General features: G+C 34.3%; 1 protein-coding gene across 4 annotated transcripts in view; it reads right to left on the reverse strand.

Annotated features, from left to right (window-relative positions):
• The window catches only part of TTK (TTK protein kinase), a 43,763-nt gene that overhangs the window by 17,625 nt on the left and 5,561 nt on the right, over positions 1 to 20,577 (reverse strand). For 3 of the 4 annotated variants that reach the window (XM_072832259.1, XM_072832256.1, XM_072832257.1), the window contains exons 5-14: positions 19,027 to 19,170; positions 17,867 to 17,981; positions 17,634 to 17,706; positions 17,448 to 17,539; positions 15,928 to 16,015; positions 14,844 to 14,964; positions 10,716 to 10,864; positions 6,413 to 6,549; positions 4,879 to 5,005; positions 818 to 907 (exon numbers count right to left, since the gene is read on the reverse strand). In XM_072832259.1, coding sequence (XP_072688360.1) covers positions 818 to 907; positions 4,879 to 5,005; positions 6,413 to 6,549; positions 10,716 to 10,864; positions 14,844 to 14,964; positions 15,928 to 16,015; positions 17,448 to 17,539; positions 17,634 to 17,706; positions 17,867 to 17,981; positions 19,027 to 19,170 — 1,136 coding nt within the window. The remainder of the gene's footprint in view (positions 1 to 817; positions 908 to 4,878; positions 5,006 to 6,412; positions 6,550 to 10,715; positions 10,865 to 14,843; positions 14,965 to 15,927; positions 16,016 to 17,447; positions 17,540 to 17,633; positions 17,707 to 17,866; positions 17,982 to 19,026; positions 19,171 to 20,577) is intronic. The other variant, XM_072832258.1, reaches the window with a different exon arrangement.

Here is a 20,577-nt window from a genome sequence, read left to right on the forward strand (position 1 = left end):
ACAAAGCTAAGGAGTAAAGTGAGTTTAGAAAGAGAAGAGGTCAAGGTCTGAGCTCTGGGACGCCATGGAGAAGACTGGAAAGGAATGGCCAGTTGGAGAAGAGGAAAACTGAGAGACGCCAAGGGGGGAGAAAAAAAGTTTCAACAAGGAAAGAACAATCAACTGCCCTAAATGCTGAGTAACCCACAATTAAAGCTAAGAACTGGATTTGGCAAAACATGGAGATTATTGGTGATCTTGATAACAATTGTTTTGGTGAATGATGAAGATAAAAATCTGATCTAAGTAGATTTAAGAGGACAGAATGAGAAAAACTGAAAATGTTAAGTATAGACAACTCTTTTGAGATGCCTTTTACTCAATGAAACAGAACCGTGAAAATTATCACTCAGATAAATTTAGGAAATGTTCTATTCCAATTCCAGAAATTCACGTTACTATTGTTTTTGAAAAGAAAAACCCAAAAAACTCAAAATATTAGTCAAATATCTTGCTGAACCATCCTAAAATATTATTTACACAAGATTGTTTTGTGATAATCCACAGCTTCATTTGCCAACTCAAAGTCAATGTTAATGTCATTTAGAGAAGAAATTTGGAGCACAGGACATCAGAGGAAGAACAGAGAACTGAAATGAAGAGATAGGCCTAAAGAGATATGTCATTTGTTGGACAGAGGGACTGGGAGCAGGGGATGAGAAGGATTTTTTTGGCTCAAAAACAAGGCAGGCCCCTAAGTGTCAAGGAAAAAGAGCCCCAAAAGGTAAAAAAGAAAAGGAAGTTTAAAATATTTTTCTTACATATTTAAGATACTCACCTTACTTGAGCCTCCGCTTCCTATCTGCTTCAATATAGAATACATTCTTCCTTTAACTGAAATGCATTCATTTGTTGAGGATGCTGAAATCTAAGTAATTAAAAAATATAAAGATTCAAAGGTGCAAAGAATATGCCTGAGAAATTATCCTGCATTTAGCACAGTGTGAAATGCTTCTAATTTTGATATTATCTTAAATTTTAAGTAATTAGATATTAGTCACAATTTATTTAAGATTTATTTATTTATTTATTTATTTATTTATTTATTTATTTATTTATAAGATTTATTTATTCATTTATTCATGATACAGAGAGAGAGAGGCAGAGACACAGGCAGAGGGAGAAGCAGGCTCCATGCTGGGAGCCTGATGCGGGACTCAATCCTAGAACTCCAGGATCACGTCCTGAGCCAAAGGCAGACGCTTAACCACTGAGCCACCCAGGCATCCCTAGTCACAATATTTTAAAGACAAAGTTTACTCTATTTTAGTCAAAGAAATAAATTTATTAATATATATACTCCCAAGGTGTCCCCCTCTAACTTGCCTTTACTTTTTAAATTTTTATTTTTTTAAAAGATTTCATTTATTTATTTGACAGAGAGAGAGAGAGAGAGAGAGAGAGAGAAAGACACACAAGTAGGGGGAGGAGCAGAGGGAGAAGCAGGTTTCCTTCTGAACAGGGAGCCCAATACATGGGGTTCAATCTCATGACCTGAGATGAAGCCAGTTAACTGACTGAACCACCCAGGTGCACCTTATTTATTTTTTAAGATTTATTTATTTATTTATTTATTTATTTATTTATTTATTTATTTGAGAGATAGGGATGGGGGAACTGCAGAGGGAGAGCAAAATTCAAGCAGACTCTGTGTTTAACACGGAGGCCAACTAAAGGCTCAATTCCACGACCCAAAATCATCACCTGAGCTGAAACCAAGACTTGGACGCTCAACAACCCAGGTACCCCCCCACTTCTTTTTTAAGAATTTTTTAAAATTTAAGTATAGTTGTATAGTTGACATATAATGTTACATTAGTTCACTCATATTTTTTAGAAACATAAATAAATAGAAGATTTAAGATCTCTTCTAATGTCCAAACTCACAAGCTTATTACTTTTCACCTTATTCTTTTTTCTTACATAAACCTCTTAATTTACATATATAAACAATTATACTTATACTCTTTTTCATTTAGCATTACATTATAAAGAAAGCAGTGTTCTAAGATACTTAGAGCTTCAGAGTCAATCAGATAAATGTGAATTTCAGCAATGCTCTCCTTTTGCTGGGTGATGTTCAACATGATAGTTGATTTGAACTTCAGCATCCGCTTCAGCAAACTTCAGCAAACTTTCAGCTGATATCCTATTGCAACAAGCCCCCTCTTCTCTTCCCTTATGCTAGAGCTCTCTGTGAACATACGAATGCTTTGCTCGATGGAGCACAGTGAAAGGAATCATTTGAGGCTGACACGGAAACTAAAGACACAAAAAGCACCTTGCTAGCTCATTCACGAAGTTGAAACAAGGTCTGAATACATGTCAGTTTAACCAAGTCCTGCTTCAGATCCCAAATGGTAGAACTCTCTTGAAATCTCCTTCTCCAAAACGTAAAAGATAAGGATTCTAATTTCTTTAACCTCTAGGGTAGAAAAACATTGCTGAGTCATGAGATAGGCTTTCTTTAAGCAAGTATTAGGCTTTGAAATATGTACCTCTTATTTTTCATTAAGTTAAAATTTCATCAAAGTTTTTCACCACCTGCTCCCACCCCTCATCATTTTGGAGGATCCTCTCATACTTAAACTGAAAATTCCTGAGAGGGGAGAAAGCAGTTCAATGTCTCCTCCCTCTAACTGCTGACAGTTTTTAGGGTAAAGTACTTCTGACTTATTTGGTTCAATACCAATGTGAAGCTGTTTCCTACATGGGTCATCCACATGCCCCTTGGCCAATCCTCCTCACTATGGCTACAGTAATTTTTTTTTTCAAGATTTTTAAAATTGATTTATTCATGAGAGACAGAGAGAGAGAGGCAGAGACGTAGACAGAGGGAGAAGCAGAAGCAGGCTCTATGCAGGGAGCCCAATTTGGGACTCGATCCCGGGACTCCAGGATCACACCCTGAGCCAAAGGCAGACGCTCAACCACTGTGCCACTTTAGATCCCAAATGGTAGAACTCTCTTGAAATCTCCTTCTCCATAACGAGAAGGCGTCCCCAGAGTAATTTTTTTTTAAGTGCAAATAAGATCACTTCACTTCCCTGCTACCAACTATAGCACAGCTTCTTATCCCTCTTGCCTCTTGGGGTAAAATTTAAAGGGCCCAGCAGAGGGGCACCTGGGTGGCTCTGCTGGTTAAGCATCTGACTCTTGATCTCAGCTCAGGTCTTGATCTCAGGGTTGAGTTTGAGCCTCAGGCTGGGATCAACACTGGGTATGGAGCCTATCCACTTACATACATACATATATAAATAAATAAGCAAAAATAAAGGGCCCAGCAGAACCCTAAGACTCACCTCGCCTCTGCCTGAGCTCCAGTCACACTCTAGACCCTTTTCAGTTTCCTCCTGACACTGGACTTTTCTAGAAGGCTCCTGGCAACTCCACTTGGTCATGACTTGACTTGTAGAAATCAACTCAAACAGGGTCCTGACATGAGTAGTAACTCAATAAATGTGTTTTGAATCAGTATACATAGGCAAACTTGATCATCTTTCTCTCCTTTGTAATTTATTCTCTGAATAACACTATTCCTCTTTCCATAGTATAACCTATTGTCAGCTTTCTTATACTTTATATTTTAAATGATTTACTTATTTGAGAGAGTACGTGAGCAAGGGGAGAAGGAGAGAATGAAGGAGAGAAGCAGAATCCCCACTGAGCATGGAGCCCAATGAAGGATTGGATTTCAGGAACCTGAGATCATAACCTGAGCTGAAACCAAGAGGTGGAAGCTTAACGGAATGAGCCACCCAGGCACCCCTTTTTTGTTCTTTTTTTTTTAATTGCAAAATACACATAATAAAAATTTAGCATTTTAACCATTTTTAAGTATACCACTCAGTGGCAGCATTAAGTGCATTCACACTGTTGTGCAAATACTTCCATCCATTATCTCATATTGAAACTCTACATCCATTAAACAGTAACTCTCCATTCCTGCCCCTCTCTAGATACTGATGACCATTGTTCTACCTTCTGCCAGCTAATTTTTTTTATCTCTTAATTTGTAATAGCTAATTACCTGTATGGGCTTTTTTTTGCTAGTTTTTAGCTGTTTTATTTAAATAACAATTGCTACTAATTTTTATTATTTACTAAGTAGCAGGCTCTTTCATAAAAGTTACATATATATTAATTTAATCTTCACAATTATCCTATAGGGTGGGTAGCTTTATTATTCCCATTTTATAGATGATGAAAGGGGTATGGAAAATTTAAGTAACTTACAAAAGATCACAGAGCTGGTTAAGTAGTGAGGTCAAGATTCATGGCCAGAAAGTCTCCCTTCAGAGTTCAGCTTTCTACCAGTTATTAAGATGCCTCTCAGATAGTTATTAGAAACTAATTTTAGTATTGATATCAGGAGAGTGTTTTTTCTCTAGATGACAATACAATCACTTCACCAGGAAAAAGTTTTTCTTTCATTTTTATAATTACTTTATATTTTAGTAGCATCTCATACTGCTACTCTGATATTCTTGAAAACTTACCTATAAATTAATCAGCCAATGAATGATGCTGCTCAGTAATAGCAGACTTAAATAGTGAAGAAGAATAAAAAGTAACCTAAATTACAAGAGAAATTTTGTCTAGCTATTCAAAGTGGATCTTTTGGCCTAGTTAATGAAAAAAAACTTCATTAGCTTTTAATAATTAACCTCTTAAAGTCACAAGGTATTTTTTATGAGACATTAGAAAAGTGTTTTGCCTCATAGAACTAGGAATGGACAAGTTCTTAAGATCATTCCTAACAACTAGATGCTGTGAAAATAAATCTTTACATTTGATCATACCTTAATAATATACCATCATAAATAAAGCTTATCAAACCTGTAAAGTTTGAAGTGGAGTAACAGGTATTTGCTGCTGTTGCTGCTGGAAATGTGCAAGCTGGCTGTAAGGTGTTGACAACTGACAAGCAGATGGAAAGTCATTCTTTACAACAGGAGTTCTAAAACTAGGAAAGATACAGTTTTAATTTAAAACATTAAAATTGTAAACAAGATTCTGATTCAGTTTTTGTATGATTTTAAAAGATGCATATAAACTTAAATGCATTACATCAAACAGAATCCAAGTCAGTTTTAGTAATATAGCTAGCTAAGCTAATTATTCTAAATACACCATCACCAGAAATTTCATTTGGAAGCAATTCTTTCTGAAAGTAATTTTTGTCCCTAGACAAAAAAATCCTAACTAGTAAGATTAATAAGATGGCATTTAAAATATGGATTTGGAGTTATTTTATAAGACTTTTGCCTTAGCCAAGGCAAACATTAGCCTATGGCTAGTTGTAGAGCTTATGAGTGCTTTTTAACAATTATGTTCTACAATGGCCTGCTAGAAATATCTGAAAGAAAATTATATTAGAGGAGTTTGGCTTTTGAGCTTAAAGCTGTTGAATTCACATTTGTGCTTTGCTTGTCTTATTCACTATCACATCCTCAACACCTAGAATGGTGGTTGGCACAATGGAATTCTACAAATATTTGTAGATAATAAATAACCTGGCTTCACAAAAAAATACATCATGATTCTAGGGAGCAACCATTCTTTAAAATATTCCACGTATAATAAAATGAGGTAATATATAGCAATATATTAATATATAGTAATATATAACTGGATTAAATTGGTAGAGACCAGGTTATAAAACCTCTTTTATAAGGCTAGTTCTAATTAAGATCTAAGATCATTTACATTATGAAAATGAAAAGCAAAAGGCATCATGGACTTAAGGTATTCTCTAAGATATTAAAAATATAGCCAACTAGTTGAGTGATATGATGTGCCACATTACTTTATTGTCTTTCTTTGAAATGTCATTAATTTGGTTTTGCAATATCCTTATATTATATTTCCTGTCAATCAGCATTGACCATCCACTTTCTTTACTCATCCCTTATTCCCATCCACTCAACTCCTTTACTTTTGAACACTCCAGAACCATGTGACCTATACAACCAACCAGAAACTATCAGAAACATTTAATAACTCCTTTGCTATAAAATGTTCCTACTACCCTTTATCCAGTCTAAGAATGCTAACCTTTAAAATCTCTCAATTACAGAAAGATATCCATGTGGCAATGTATAATTATCAAGAAGTCTTACATATTTAGAGTACTTATAGACTGTAGGTATAGATTACAATATAATTAAGAGACTTTCAGAACAATCCTTAAATATGTATTGCAGCCATCTTCCCCTCCCTTTATACAGATGAAAAAACTAATGCTCAGAAAAATAACAGAAGTTTGGAAACTCCTTAAAGTAACAGAGCAGGATTCAACTACAGATCTATTTGGCCCTGAAGCCCATGTTATTTCTATTGTGCCAAACTAAACACCAAAAAGTAATTTTACCAGTTCATGTAATCATCCAAGGCACTGCTACTGGGTGTTTTACAAAGAGATTTTGGATCAGTCCATGTAGGTGCTGATATTGGTGGTGACTGCTTTGAAACTGAAAAGGCAGGTTGCTCAAAAATGGTTTGTTTCTGCTAAATCAAAATACAAAAAAAATCACAATTTAGCGTTTTTAGTCACCTATTCAATAATTTTACAAACATTATAATTTCTAACAGAAAAATATGAAATACACAAGCATGCTAAAATGAGTAAAATGTATGTATTCCAGACTTCCAAAAACTTATTATAGCTCTTTTACTCTAAATTCCAAAGCCTCTTATATTTTCCTCAGAGATTAAAAAGGGAGGGAAGACACAGTACTGTTTAACAAAACAGGATCTAATATTCTCTGCCATGAGGGCTACTATAACCATTAGTGAACTTTTATAATCTAAATAAGTACTCTGTACTTCTGAACACTAGTCTTTCGTTAATCAATAATACCATAGTATATGGGAATGGGTAGCTGGGGTGAAATTAAGGAAATGGTCATGAGGGAGAAGAAGTAATGAATTTGAAGTAGATGGAAGTGATCCAAGGCTAGTATCTTTAAGGAATTTTGGGGAGTCACTAAGATGTTCGGAGACAACAGCAATGAGCAAGGAACAGGATGGTATATCCAGAAAGCAGGAGCCTCACAAAGTCAGGGCTTTGCAGAAGAAATGGTCTGGGCATAGCTACCAGGAGTTTCCAAATATAAGGTAAGTGATAAGTGAGATGAAAACACTCTACTTGAAAAAAAAAAAAAAAAGAAAGAAAGAAAGAAAACACTCTACTTGAGAGGGCTGCTGGAGAAGCAGGGATTCTCAGGAAACCACCTGGTTTCTTTTTCTTCTTTTCCTAAGTGTGCTCTTCATGGTTTTTAATGTATTCACAAGAGTATACAATCATTAGCACTATTTAATTACAGAAGATTTTCATCATTCTAAGAAATTCCATATCCATTGGTGGTCACCCTCCATTCCCCACTCCTCCCAGCTGTATCAACTACTAATCTACTTTCTGTCTCTACAGATGTCCCTATTCTGGACATTTCTTATCAATGGGATCCCGCAATATGTGGCCTTTTGTGATAGGGTTTCTTTCACTTCACATGTTTTTAAAAGATCATCCCTGTTGTAGCATTTATTACTAATTCATTACTTTTCATTGTTGAATAATAAAATGAAATAATAAATTTAGAGTACACGTTTTATTAACTCACCAGTTGATGGATATTCAGGGTTATATATAATGCTGCTATGAACATTTATTTATTTATTTATTTATTTATTTATTTATTTATTTGCTATGAACATAATTTATGTACAAGTTTCTGTATGATAGAGATTTTCAGTTTTCTTGAGTATATACTTGTAAGTACAACTGCTAGATCATATGGCAACTATATGGCTAGCCTTTTGAGAAACTGCCATACCATTTTCCAAGTTATTGCACCATTTTACATTCTCACCAGCAGTGTATGAGGGTTCCAATATATCCACTTTCTCACCAACATGTTATTGTCTCTTTCTAATTATAGCCATCTTGGTGGATATGAAGTGGTATCTCATTGTGGTTTTGATTTGCATTTCCCTAATGACAAATAAATGGTTTTGAGTCCTTTTACCATGCTATTGACTTTCAAATTTAAAAAGGAAAAGGTGTTTCATATGAACCATGATTTAAACTGTCACAATTTTTCCCATCTAACATTACTACCTCATTATTTAGATCTTTAATAAACTAAGATAAAGTCTCTTCAGTAAATGGTGTTGGGAAAACAACAACAAGCAAAAGTATAATACAACGACTTTCTTGTACCATATGCACAAATTAACTCAAAATGGATTGAACTCTTGAATGTAAGACCTGAAACCATAAAACTCCCAGAAGAATATACAGGCAGTAAGCTCCCTGACATCAGTCTTGGCAAGGATTTTTTTTTTTTTTTTGGATCTGACACCAAAAGCAAAGGCTTTGGTAGAACTGTATCAAACTAAAAAGCTTCTGCACAGCAAGGGAAATCATTAACAAAATAAACGGCAACCCTCTGAATGGGAGAAAATATATGCAAATCCTATATCTGATAAGGGGTTAATATCCAAAATATATAATAAACCCCTAACACTCAATACCAAAAAAGCAAACAATCCAATTAAAAAATAGGCAGAAGATGTAAACAGTCATATAAACATATTTTTCCAAAGATATATAGATGGCCAATAGGTACATAAAAGATGTTCAACACCACTAACCACCAGGGAAATACAAATCCAAACCATCTCACACTTCTTAGGATGACTATCATCAAAAAGAAGAAATAACAAGTGTTGGCAAAGTATGTGGAGAAAAGAGAATTCTTGTATACTACTGGTAGGAATATAAATCAATGCAGCCACTATGGAAAACAGTAGAGAGGCTCCTCAAAAAATTAAAAGTAGAACTATCAGACAGCCTGGGTGGCTCGGCAGTTTAGCGCCACCTTTACCCCAGGGCATGATCCTGGAGACCCAGGATCGAGTCCCACATCGGGCTCCCTGTATGGAGCCTGCTTCTCCCTCTGCCTGTGTCTCTGCCTCTCTCTCTCTCTCTTTCTCTCTCTGTCGCTCATGAATAAATAAATAAAATATTTAAAAAAATAGAACTATCATATGATCCAGCAATTCCACTTCTGCGTATTTATCCAAAGAAAATGAGAACACTAACTTGAAAAGATATATGCATCCCATGTTCACTGCAGCTTTATTTACTATAGCCATGACATAGAAACAACCTAAGTGTCCATCAATGGATGAATGGATAAAGAAAATGTCACACACTCTCACATTCACACACACACACACACACACACACACACACACAGTGGAATATTATTAGCCATAAAAGAGAATGAAATCTTGCCATTTGTGACAACATGGATGAACATTGATGGCATTATTACGTGATATAAACCAGACAGAGATAGACAAATATTGCATACTATCGCATATATGTGAAATCTAAAACAAACAAAAAAACAACCTCAGAGATTCACAGAACAAATTAATGATTGCCAGAGGTGGCGGTGGGTGGCAGAAAAAATGGGTGAAGGGGGTCAAAAGATCCAAAGGTATTTCCAGTTACAAAATAAATAAGTTATGGAGATATAATGTGTAGCATGGTGACTATAGTTATTAATACTACATGTATATTAGAAAATTGCTAAGAGAATAAATCTTGTAAGTTCTCACAAAAAAATTATGTAGCTGTATGCCTATAGATATTAATTGAACTTGTAGTGATCACTTCATAATACAAATATTCAATCATTAGGTTGTAGGCATGAAAAAAATGTTATATGTCAACTATACCTCAATGAAAGAAAACATAAAATACTTATTTTTCATAAAAGTATATATGACTATAGTCATATGTCATATGGATTTATTATTATTTTTAATAAGTTAATGTTTTTAAATGTTTTATTTATTTTCTAATACAATAAAACAGATATACAACCTACATAAATAAAAACTCTTTATAGGCCTTAATAATTAAGAGTATAAAGAGGACCCCAACACCAAAGTAGGTGAGAACCACTGAGTTACACTATAACCAAAAAGAAAGAGTGAGGAATGTATAACCATGGACTATATATAGGTATGGTTTTCTAGTAGCCTACCAGATCATTCCTTCTGAAATGACTTATGGCCATTGGGAATCATCATTCAATCTGTTATAAATTCATATATATTGTCTAGTTTTACTTTCCTATTTTATCCATGGGGATGACAATAGGAAATTGTCAAATGCTTTAGTACAGCATTGCACTAGTTCAGGGATCGGCATGTTGTATTCTGTAAAGAGCAAGAAAATAAACATTTGAGGCTTTTAAGCCGGATAGCTTCTGTTACAACTACTCAACTCTGCTCTTACAGTTCAAAAGCAGCCATAAAAAAGTAATAAATGGGCATGGCTGTGTTCCAATAAAACACGTTTTACAGTCAGACTGGGGACTAGATTTGCTGCAGTTTGCTGACTCCTAGCAGTGGTCTACCAGAAATCTAGAAATACCACTGAAAATAAAAGACTTCAGCTTGACATACACTTTTACTGAATCTGTGACTCTTAGTGATCACGGTTTTGTGAATTAAAAAAAAAAAAAAAAAAAACCCTTTAAGTAAAACTATTCCACTAAATATGGTACATAAGGATTTAATAAAAGAAGAAAACATTTAAATGATCATCCACATTACAAACAATGGGAATGTTACACTTGAGAAGAAAAGAAAATTACCTCTGTATCAACTTTTCGAGAAACCTCTGGAATCTGCCACAGATTTGAGGATGCAACAGGATTCTGGTTTACGCATTCTGACTTTCTCACAGACTGCCACTGTTTCTGGTTACTCACTGTAACATTTTGTTCTTGATGTTCCTTAGTTTCTGAAATTGCATTTGTAGTTATTACCAATAAAAGGAAAGAAAATTTGATAATAACAAAATTAAATCTGATCTACAGAACATATTACAAACTGTATTAGTACTTCACTCTTAAAAATAAGGACACTAAAAACTTTAAGTCAGCTGCTGACAATTTGTTTTTAGCAAGCAATTTTGCTGAGGTGCCATACAGCCATCTTCCTAAGTTGCTACCTAGAGCTCTATCGGAATCCATTCTGAATTTAAATACTTCCAGTCCTCACCAGAAGACACCAAATAAATTAGTAAAAATTTAAAAACACATATATATCATAAGATCTAACTAATAGACACTAATCCACTACTTTTCATAGACCTCTAGTTTTTTTAACAAAAATTTTACCTTAAGTTAGCCTGTATCTTACCTTCTTGATGGTCTCCAAACAAGAGAGCCTCAACAATATATTTACTATTCTATGATTATATTCATTCCTACCATAATAAATGTAAAAATCCTTTTTTTTAAATAAGTATTTTTTTTAATTTATTTATTCAGAGAGAGAGAGACACTGAGAGGCAGAGACACAGGCAGAGGGAGAAGCGGGCTCCATGCAGGGAGCCCGACGCGGGACTCGAACCCGGGTCTCCAGGATCAGACCTGGGGCTGCAGGCGGTGCTAAACCGCTGCGCCACCAGGGGTGCCCCAAATGTAAAAATCCTAAATATTTGCACTGATATGCAAAAGGGATAATGAATTGTGACCAAGTTGTTTATTTAGGAATAATGCAAAGGCTGCTTAACTTTTGCAATCAGTTTATTTTTTTTTCTTTTTTTTTTTGCAATCAGTTTAATTTGCCATAATATCAGAACTGAGAACATATGATCAACTCAATAAACACAGAAAAAGCATTTGATTAAGTTCAACACTAAGTCACAAAAAATTAATGGTAATCTAAGTGTAGAGCAAAATTCACTCTGTTTTGATATCTAATAAGAGTAGCCACAAAAATCTATAGCAATTATCATACAAGGTATGATAATACTGAAAGCTTCCCTCTAAAATAAGGAATGAGTTAAGATCTCCACCTATCATCCTTTCCATTCATCATTACGGCAAAAAAAAAAAAAAAAAAAAAAAAAAAAGATCCTATCCATCATCACAGCATCACATCAAAAATATATCAGATATCTAGGAGTAACTCTAGCAAAAGATAAGAAAGATCTCTACACAGAAAATGATTCTCGATAACAATTTAAAGACTACTTATGAAGGGATTTGCCAGGTTAGTGGATGAGACAACTTACCTGTTAAGATGTCAACCTGTCCCGTTAGGATCTCAGTCAAAATCTCATTTTTTTTACAAAATGGCGTTTGCATCTGATAGATCCTAACATTTATACAGAAACTCAAAAGGCCTAAATAGCTGATATAACCTCAAAGATGAATGAAGTTGGAAGATTTTACAACTGACAGATATACTTATTGCAGTAATTAAGGTAATACTGGCACAAAAATAGATAAAAAGAACTGTGAAATGGAGAAGAACCCAAAAGCAGACATCACACACAGATCACTTAATTTATAATTCAGTGAGGGAAAAGAGGGTCTTTTCAATAAATAATGCTAGACCAACTGGATATCTATATGAGAAAAAAGCCCAAAAGAATCTTGATACTTCATCTTACATATACACAAATATTAAGTTCAGGTAGAAGATAAATCCAAATGTGAAAAGCAAAATGATAAATCATCTAAAATATATGGAAGATCTTAGAATAGGAATAGATTTGTTTAAAGACACAGGAAACAGCACATAGGAAAAGACTGATAAATTAAAATGCTTGATATTTAAGAATTTCTTGTTTTAAAAAGTCTTCACTACATAATGGGAAAAAGTTACTTGTAGCACATATATCCAACAAAAGATACTTAGATATTATATTTAGATATTATATTTAGATAATATAAATATCTCCTGGGTATCAACAAGAAAAAATTGCAGGAGTCAAACAAGTACTTCACAAAAGGATTTCCAAAAGGCCAATAAATACAGAAAAAGATATTTAATGTTGTAAGTCATCAGAGAAGTGCTAATTAAAACCACAATGAAAAAAAATAAAAAAATAAAAAAATAAAACCACAATGATGGGGATCCCAGGGTGGCTCAGCGGTTTAGCGCCTCCCTTGGTCCAGGGCGTGATCCTGGAGACCCGAGATCGAGTCCCACATTGGGCTCCCTGCATGGAGCCTGCTTCTCCAGGCTTCTCCCTCTCTGTGTCTTTCATGAATAAATAAATAAATAAAATCTTAAAAAAATAAATAAAACCACAATGACATATCACATAGCAGCATCCAATGTCTAAAATTAAAAACCAACAATAAAACAATTGAGACTAAGATGGAGGAAGAGCAAAATATCTGGTCAAAGGTACAATCTTTTTTTTTTTTTTTTTTTTTTTAAGATTTTATTTATTCATGAGAGACAGAGAGAGAGGCAGAGACAAAGGCAGAGAGAAAAGCAGGCTCCATGCAGGGATTTTTTTTTTTTTTCCCTCCCAGGATTGGGATCACACCTCAAGCCAAAGGCAGATGCTCAACCGATGAGCCACTTAGGCATCGCACAACTATTCTACAGGACTATTTGGCATATCTGGCACAGTTGAACATATGCACATCCTGTGACCCTATAACCTCAATCTTTGAATACACCCATAAGAAATGTGTATGAATGGAATGCTATTTCACTGGGCTGTACTCATGATTTGGGAAATTTTGTGACTGAAGTTTTACTATGTAAGAAGGTATCACAGGCACTGTGTAGGTAGGTACTCAACAAGCATTTATTGAAAAACATTAAAATAGGTGTCAGATTACTACTAATAACAAGCATATTTGGTAAAGATGATTTTTCAATAATACCAGTTCATAATAGAGGTCATGAAAATTCCCTTCAAATACTAGGGATAGGAATCTCTTCTTAGTCAAAATAGTGACAAAAGAGATTATTCCAGGGTGATTAACAGTCCCAGTTTGTTGGGGACTGAGGGTCAAACTGATGTATGAAACTTCCAGGACTAATACCAGGAAAGTTTCCGTTTGTAAACCAGAGTCTCAGCAAGCCTAGTTTGTCCCAGTTTTCCTCCTCTGTCCAATTAAAGAAAAAATAGTCAATCTTGCAACATTTGTTTGGATGGAATCATCCAATTTGTGATCTTGTTCAAAAATCTTTAATGGTACTCTGAGGTCTACAAAAAAAATTTAAGCCTGGCATTCAGTCTACGAGTCTTATCTCCCACTTCTACATGACCTGTTACAGTTTTCCACATAACTAGACTGTCTTGGTTTCTAAAATGTTTTATTCTTTTGCTTTTGCTATTCCCTCTCTCCAAAATACTCTATCACAGCTATTTCTTCCTCTTTAAACCCAAACAGTTCTTTGTGTTTCTTTTCCTCCATAAAACATTTTCTTATTTACCCTAAATCAATTAGTTCTTCATGTTACTCTCTTGAGTTCTCTAGCACTTTATTTATGTGGTTCTCATGACACTTTCTAAACTCTACACAGCATTATACTTAAAAGTCTCTCTCCCATGCTTGATGGCAATCTCTTTGGGACACTGTCTCATTCATTTGTATACCCTTAGAACATTTATCATAGTACTCATATAGTAGAAAATCAAATGTTTGATAAAAAAGAGAGAATTGTCCTACAGATACAGCTTCTGTGATTTTTTTTTCCCAGAAAGTATTTGTCAAGCCAACTGAGAAACCTAACTCAACCCCATTGTAATGTCCTTCCACTCTTCCTTTTATGCACCTTTTAGTCAAACTTCTGTTGCTGCAGAATTCAATACATTTTCAAACATTCTACATCATTCAACTGGCATACAAAATGAAGAGATATAGGTGCACTCTTACATTGCAATTCTTAGATGGCTGGTCAACTTCCACAAGCAACAAAGTATTGTTTTTATTTAAGGAAGCTTATTTTGTTTCTCTTACCTTCTAATTTTGTTAGAAGACTTGATTCAGATTTATTCTTTAGGGTTACTGAATCAGTATCAAGTTCAGAACTCTTCTCATCTGACATCAGAGATTCCTTGGAATTGATATTTTGAATAGACTACATGGAAAGAATTAAGTTATCAAAAAAGATAAAGTCTCAAAAATAACAGCACTAAAAAAAAAAAAACAGTAACAGCACTAATTTCTCTTAGTGTTCAAAATACTGAAGTCTCATCTATGTGAAAAGATTGCTAAGTAAACTACCTACTATAATCAGATGTAGACAGACAAACTCTAATATTAATTTCTTCAATTATTGATTAGGGCATTGGGAATGGCCATATGTGCTTTCAAAGGACATAATCAACTGCTAAAATATATTCACTTAATAAAAGAGACTGAAATTTTGAATCCAACATAAGACATGTCTCATTATTTTGTTACTATGATTTTATTTTACCCCAAAAATAACGTTAGTGAAAATTAAGATTTGTATAAGTCTAAAACAGTAGTTATTTTAAATCCAAAAACTATTCTCTAAGATAGCTATGATTAGTTAAAACAATAAGCACAGACCATGGAAAAGGAATTGCAAAAATTGTGAGGCCAGCAGTTGAACTCAAGTACAAAATAGTATAACCCCTAAAACCCCTAAAAAAAAAAACCCCTAGAGACTAAAACTGTATCTTTGAATTCACAAAGATACATTATAATTTACTCTCATTGCTGCATAAGATGCCCTGTCAGATCAAATAATTAAACACATCAAGAAACAAAAGTTGGGGGGAATGGCTCCCCAGCTATTCCCAAACCCAAGCCAACTAATCTACTTAAACTTATGCATAATAATTGTTACTTCAAAGGTATCCCGGGAGATCACCGATCATTTCTCTACCATCTCAATTTTGGAGGAACAGTTTAGGACTTCCATAGTACTTCCCATTAGTAGTCCCTATAACTCTTGGGGCTGCAGGAACTCTGTTGGATACCTTCTCCAGAAAAAACTCTATGGATCCAGGACCAGGACCCTTTACTCCTGTTCTCTCACATGCTCCATGTAAAGATTTAAAAATCAAAATACCTTTAAATGTCTCAATTCACTGGAATCATTTCCACTTGATTTAGATCCAGACACAATTATATCTCGGCGTTCTGATCCAGAGGTCTGTCTATTACCCACAAAACAAAATTGTTTTAAAGCTTAACTTGAAATTAATCTTTATAATGTGTTATTTTTTTTCCATTTTAAAGTTGAATTTTTAACAATATGTACACTTAATTAGAAAGATTTTTTTGAAAAAAAATTTAAATAGCATAATTACAATACAAATGTAATTAAATTGTATCTAAATTAGGTGCTGGCAGTGACAAAACCAACAGAGATAGGTATTACTTCATTATGTATTAAGTAACAGTTGTAACTAAGTATGACTGTGGTAATGGAGAATGGGACAGCAGAATATAGGTAAAACTAAACTTCAGATTGAAGTAGCTTAAGGACCAGAGTACAAACCTTCCCATGGGCCTCTACCATGCCTAGCAGATAGTCTGTCATTACAAACACCAAGAAAATGACTGGCTTGGTTTTGTTCTTTATTTATACTGGGAGAAAGTCTCCTTTATTCTTCATCTAGGTGTTCGAAGTGGAGACAACAAAAGTTATCTTCTAGATTTTGGATAACCAAAATGCTCTCTTAATATCTATCTTTGGTCAAGCCCTAAGCATGACAAGATTTTAATTAAAGAAGATGCCAACTAAAAACAAGCAGTTGTACTTTTGAAGTTTATTTGTAAAATGGTTCTCTGGAATCCAAGGAGGCTTTTTAATAGAAATAAGAAATCAAGAATGGTTAGTTAAGAACAGACCAGAAAAATTTCTTTAGCTAAACTGGAATACTAGATCCCATTTTTTAAAAAGGGATAAATACCCCAACTTGAAGGAAGGAGAACACACTGGATATGATGAGCAATATTTCATTTCTACCTGCCCTGCCCCACCTCTTGATGCTCTGGGCTCTGAAGCAAATGAGCGAATTAATCATCTTTCCCACTGATGGCTGCTCTTCTCCTTGAATGAACTAGTAAAGAAATTCTAGATCTCTTTCCACTCTTGCTATGAAGACTTTCATATATATGAGGAAGAGAGTCTTACCAGAGAGGTTACTTCTTAAGCAAGAAATGTCCAAACATTTGTTTTTACCCCAGGGACATCTTCATAAACTTTTAAGCTTAATATTGATGTAATATTTTTTTCTCCTTCTTTCCTAATTTGTTAATCATTCCTTTAGTTTTCTTTTTTAAGATTTTATTTTTAAGTAATCTCTACATCCAAGATGGGGTTCATACTCACAACACTGAGATCAAGAGTAACATGCTCCACCAACTAAGCCAGTCAGTTGCCCCCCATTCCTTTGATTTTTAAAGAGTGAAAAAGCAAAATAAAGTCATATTTCCTACTCATTCCTTTGTCCTAATAGCATTTAGAGACTTGGTAACCTTTAATACTAAATATTTAATCATAATTACTATTATGCAATAAAGGATTCTGTCATCAACCTTTGAGTATTGAAAACAAATTGAAAAATTAAAATTCAAACATACCTTTTAGTAAAACTTGGTAAAACTGAACCATCTGTCTTCCCATAATCCGGGCTATTTAGAAGGTTAACTGGGACTCTTCCAAATGGGCATGACTAAAAAAATTTTGAAAGATTTAGTAACTAACTAAAAAATAAACATATACCTTACTGCTATCATTTTAATCAAGATAGATCAAAAGTAACTTACCCGTTTAGCTTTGTTTGTTTGTTTCAAGGAATTTCGATGACCTATCTCTGCATCTTGAGGGGGCAAGTTCTCTCTACACAGAAAGAAAATATCCCAATTTTTAAAAGAATAATATTAACATATGTATTTCTATTAACTGCTAGTATTTTTACTGTAATGTGAAAATACATCTGCAGATGTATAAATAATGTAAATGTATGATGAACACTAAAAACCAAATTCAGTTTCCTTACCCATACAAAAACCTGGCTTTTGTAGTCTGTCCTCTGGAATCACAACTGATGTTCCTATTCTGTAAATGTCCAAGTGAATTGGGGAATGGTTCTTGAGTAGTCAATACCATAGATACTGTAAAAAATTTTCAAGTGTAATTAAGTTTATTAAGACACGAGAAATACACAAAAAGTAATGGGACACCTAGGTGGCTCAGCAGTTGAATGTCTGCCTTCGGCTCAAGGCATGATCCCAGAGTTCTGGGATCAAGTCCCATATCCGGCTCCCTACGAGGAGCCTGCTTCTCCCTCTGCCTATGTCTCTGCCTTCTCTCTGTGTCTCTCATGAGTAAATAAACAAAAATCTTAAAAAATAAAAAAGAATATCTAAGAAGATAATTTATAGTAAACATTCGTTCCCAAATATGACATGCAGACATGAAGATGTTACAATTCTCTAACTATAATTTGTAATTTTCATGACATACCTGTTTCCCCAGAAAAAAGGCACAGTCCCTATTTCTAAAAATAAAAAGTCACTCTCTTGCTTAGACTGAATTGTTTTTAATGTGTTACTAATGGGTTTGATTAAAGAAAAAAAAATCCAACAGGGTTAATAAAGATTTTGTTACTCCTTAAAGTCCTACCTCCTTTACATCTAAAATTTAATCTTAGATTTTGATCATTCTACAAAGATGGTATTTTTTTTTTAAAGATTTTTATTTATTTGTTCATGATAGACATAGAGAGAGAGAGAGGCAGAGACACACGAGAGGGAGAAGCAGGCTCCATGCCGGGAGCCCGATGCAGGACTGGATCCCAGGACTCCAGGATCGTGCCCCGGGCCAAAGGCAGGTGCCAAACCGCTGAGCCACCCAGGGATCCCCTACAAAGATGGTATTTTAAAAAAAAATATTATCCTGAGGGTGCCTGGGTGGCTCAGTGGGTTAAGCTTCTGCCTTTGGCTCAGGTCATAATCCTGGGGTTCTGGGCTAGAGCCCCACATGGGGCTCCTTGCTCAGCAGGGAATCTGCTTCTCCCTCTCAGTGGCCTGCCCCAGCTGCCTGTGCGCCCATGTGCATGCTCTCTCGCATTCTCTAATTAACAAATAAAATCTTCATAAATAAATTATCCTGAATTTTTTGCCACAGAAAAGTAGTAGTACACATTAATACATTTACCTGATAAACTCTTCTTTTCCTCCTCTGAAAGCAGCTGCTTCTTTTGAAGGTTTAAATTCTGAATGGCAATTTCCAGCATTTCCAGTGGTACTGCTCCACATTCTACAGCTTTATGAAGAAGTTGTTTACTTTTTTTGAAATTACCTAACAAAGTAAAAAATAATTGTCATTTTAATGCAGCAATCTTCTATTTCTCAGATACTTATTCATCAGGATCTAGGGAGAAAATTTAAAAATTTAAAAGGTTTAGGCAAAAATATTTATTCCAAGATTCATGTACCTTATTTCATTAGCAAATAAAGCAATTTCTCTCTTCTGGTAATAATGCCTGTCAAATAGTTTACTTATGTAATATGTAGTTAACATAATTATGCATTAGTTTATCACTACTGTCTGTTTTCTTTTCTTTTTTTTTTTACTGTCTGTTTTCAAAAGTAAAAGAAATATAACAAAGTAGTATAAACTAGGGGCAGTAAAAACCAAATAAAACGAAACTTAGGGAATTTAGTAAAAGGGAAAACTAAACCCTAGATGTTATTATAGTCCTAAGAACACCAACCTGTTACAACACAGTATAATTATCATTCATGACAACATTTAGTTATTAAGGTTGACATCTTTTGCTAAAGAGAATCCTCCATCAAAAGGATCTATATTTTAAAAAGTAATAACAGAGATTAGCCTTTAGCTACCAGACTTAGCTATACCATCCCAAAAATGCAAAATAATTGAGATTATCATAATTATCTGAATACAAATAAATTACCAAATTTTCTTTCAACTGCAAACCTACTCAATATATTTTGTCTAGAATTTGATTTATCAATATCAAATGTATACATCATGGATCATATGGAATGTGTTAGCATTTATGGGAGCCACTCAGCTATGCTATACACTTGGCACTTAGGATTTAAAAATGATTGAGAGATGGCTTCTAGCTTCTGACAGTTTACAAATTTTAAGAATATAAACATATCTGATAGTGGCTTAGTATACATTTATTCAGAATAGTGGTATTTTAGGATTTAAAATTTTTAGAGCAGCAAAAGAAAGGTAGGCTTAGATAAGAACTAGTAAGTAGGGAGCTTAAGAAGGTCATAGACCCTTTTGAGAGTCTGATAAAAAATGTGGAATGTCCACCAACCTTACAAAAATATATATACACACTTAACTGCACATATGATTTCACAGATGCACATAATTCCTGAAAGCCTATTCATAACCTTGTTCAAAATAATCACAATTTTGACCTTGAGGCCACTACTACATTGCAGTGATAGTTTATTTCTTTTTTACAGATAACAGAATTAGAGATTTTCAGTATTTATGTGTCCTAATGTATAAAATTTACAGTTGCTATTGATAGGCCGTAATACTTCAACAAATAAGTAGAATGAAGGAGAGAGGGTATTAAAGGCCTGGCCAAACTTACTCTAATTAGCAAGGAGGAATCAATTTTCCTAGGCAGAAAAGGAATGATTTTTTTAAAAAGTCACCTGACAGTGCACAGGATGGATTAGAGATGATTCAGATCACTAGGCCTCAAAT

Source organism: Canis lupus, chromosome 7, assembly GCF_048164855.1.
Source record: "Canis lupus baileyi chromosome 7, mCanLup2.hap1, whole genome shotgun sequence".
NCBI lineage: Eukaryota > Metazoa > Chordata > Mammalia > Carnivora > Canidae > Canis > Canis lupus.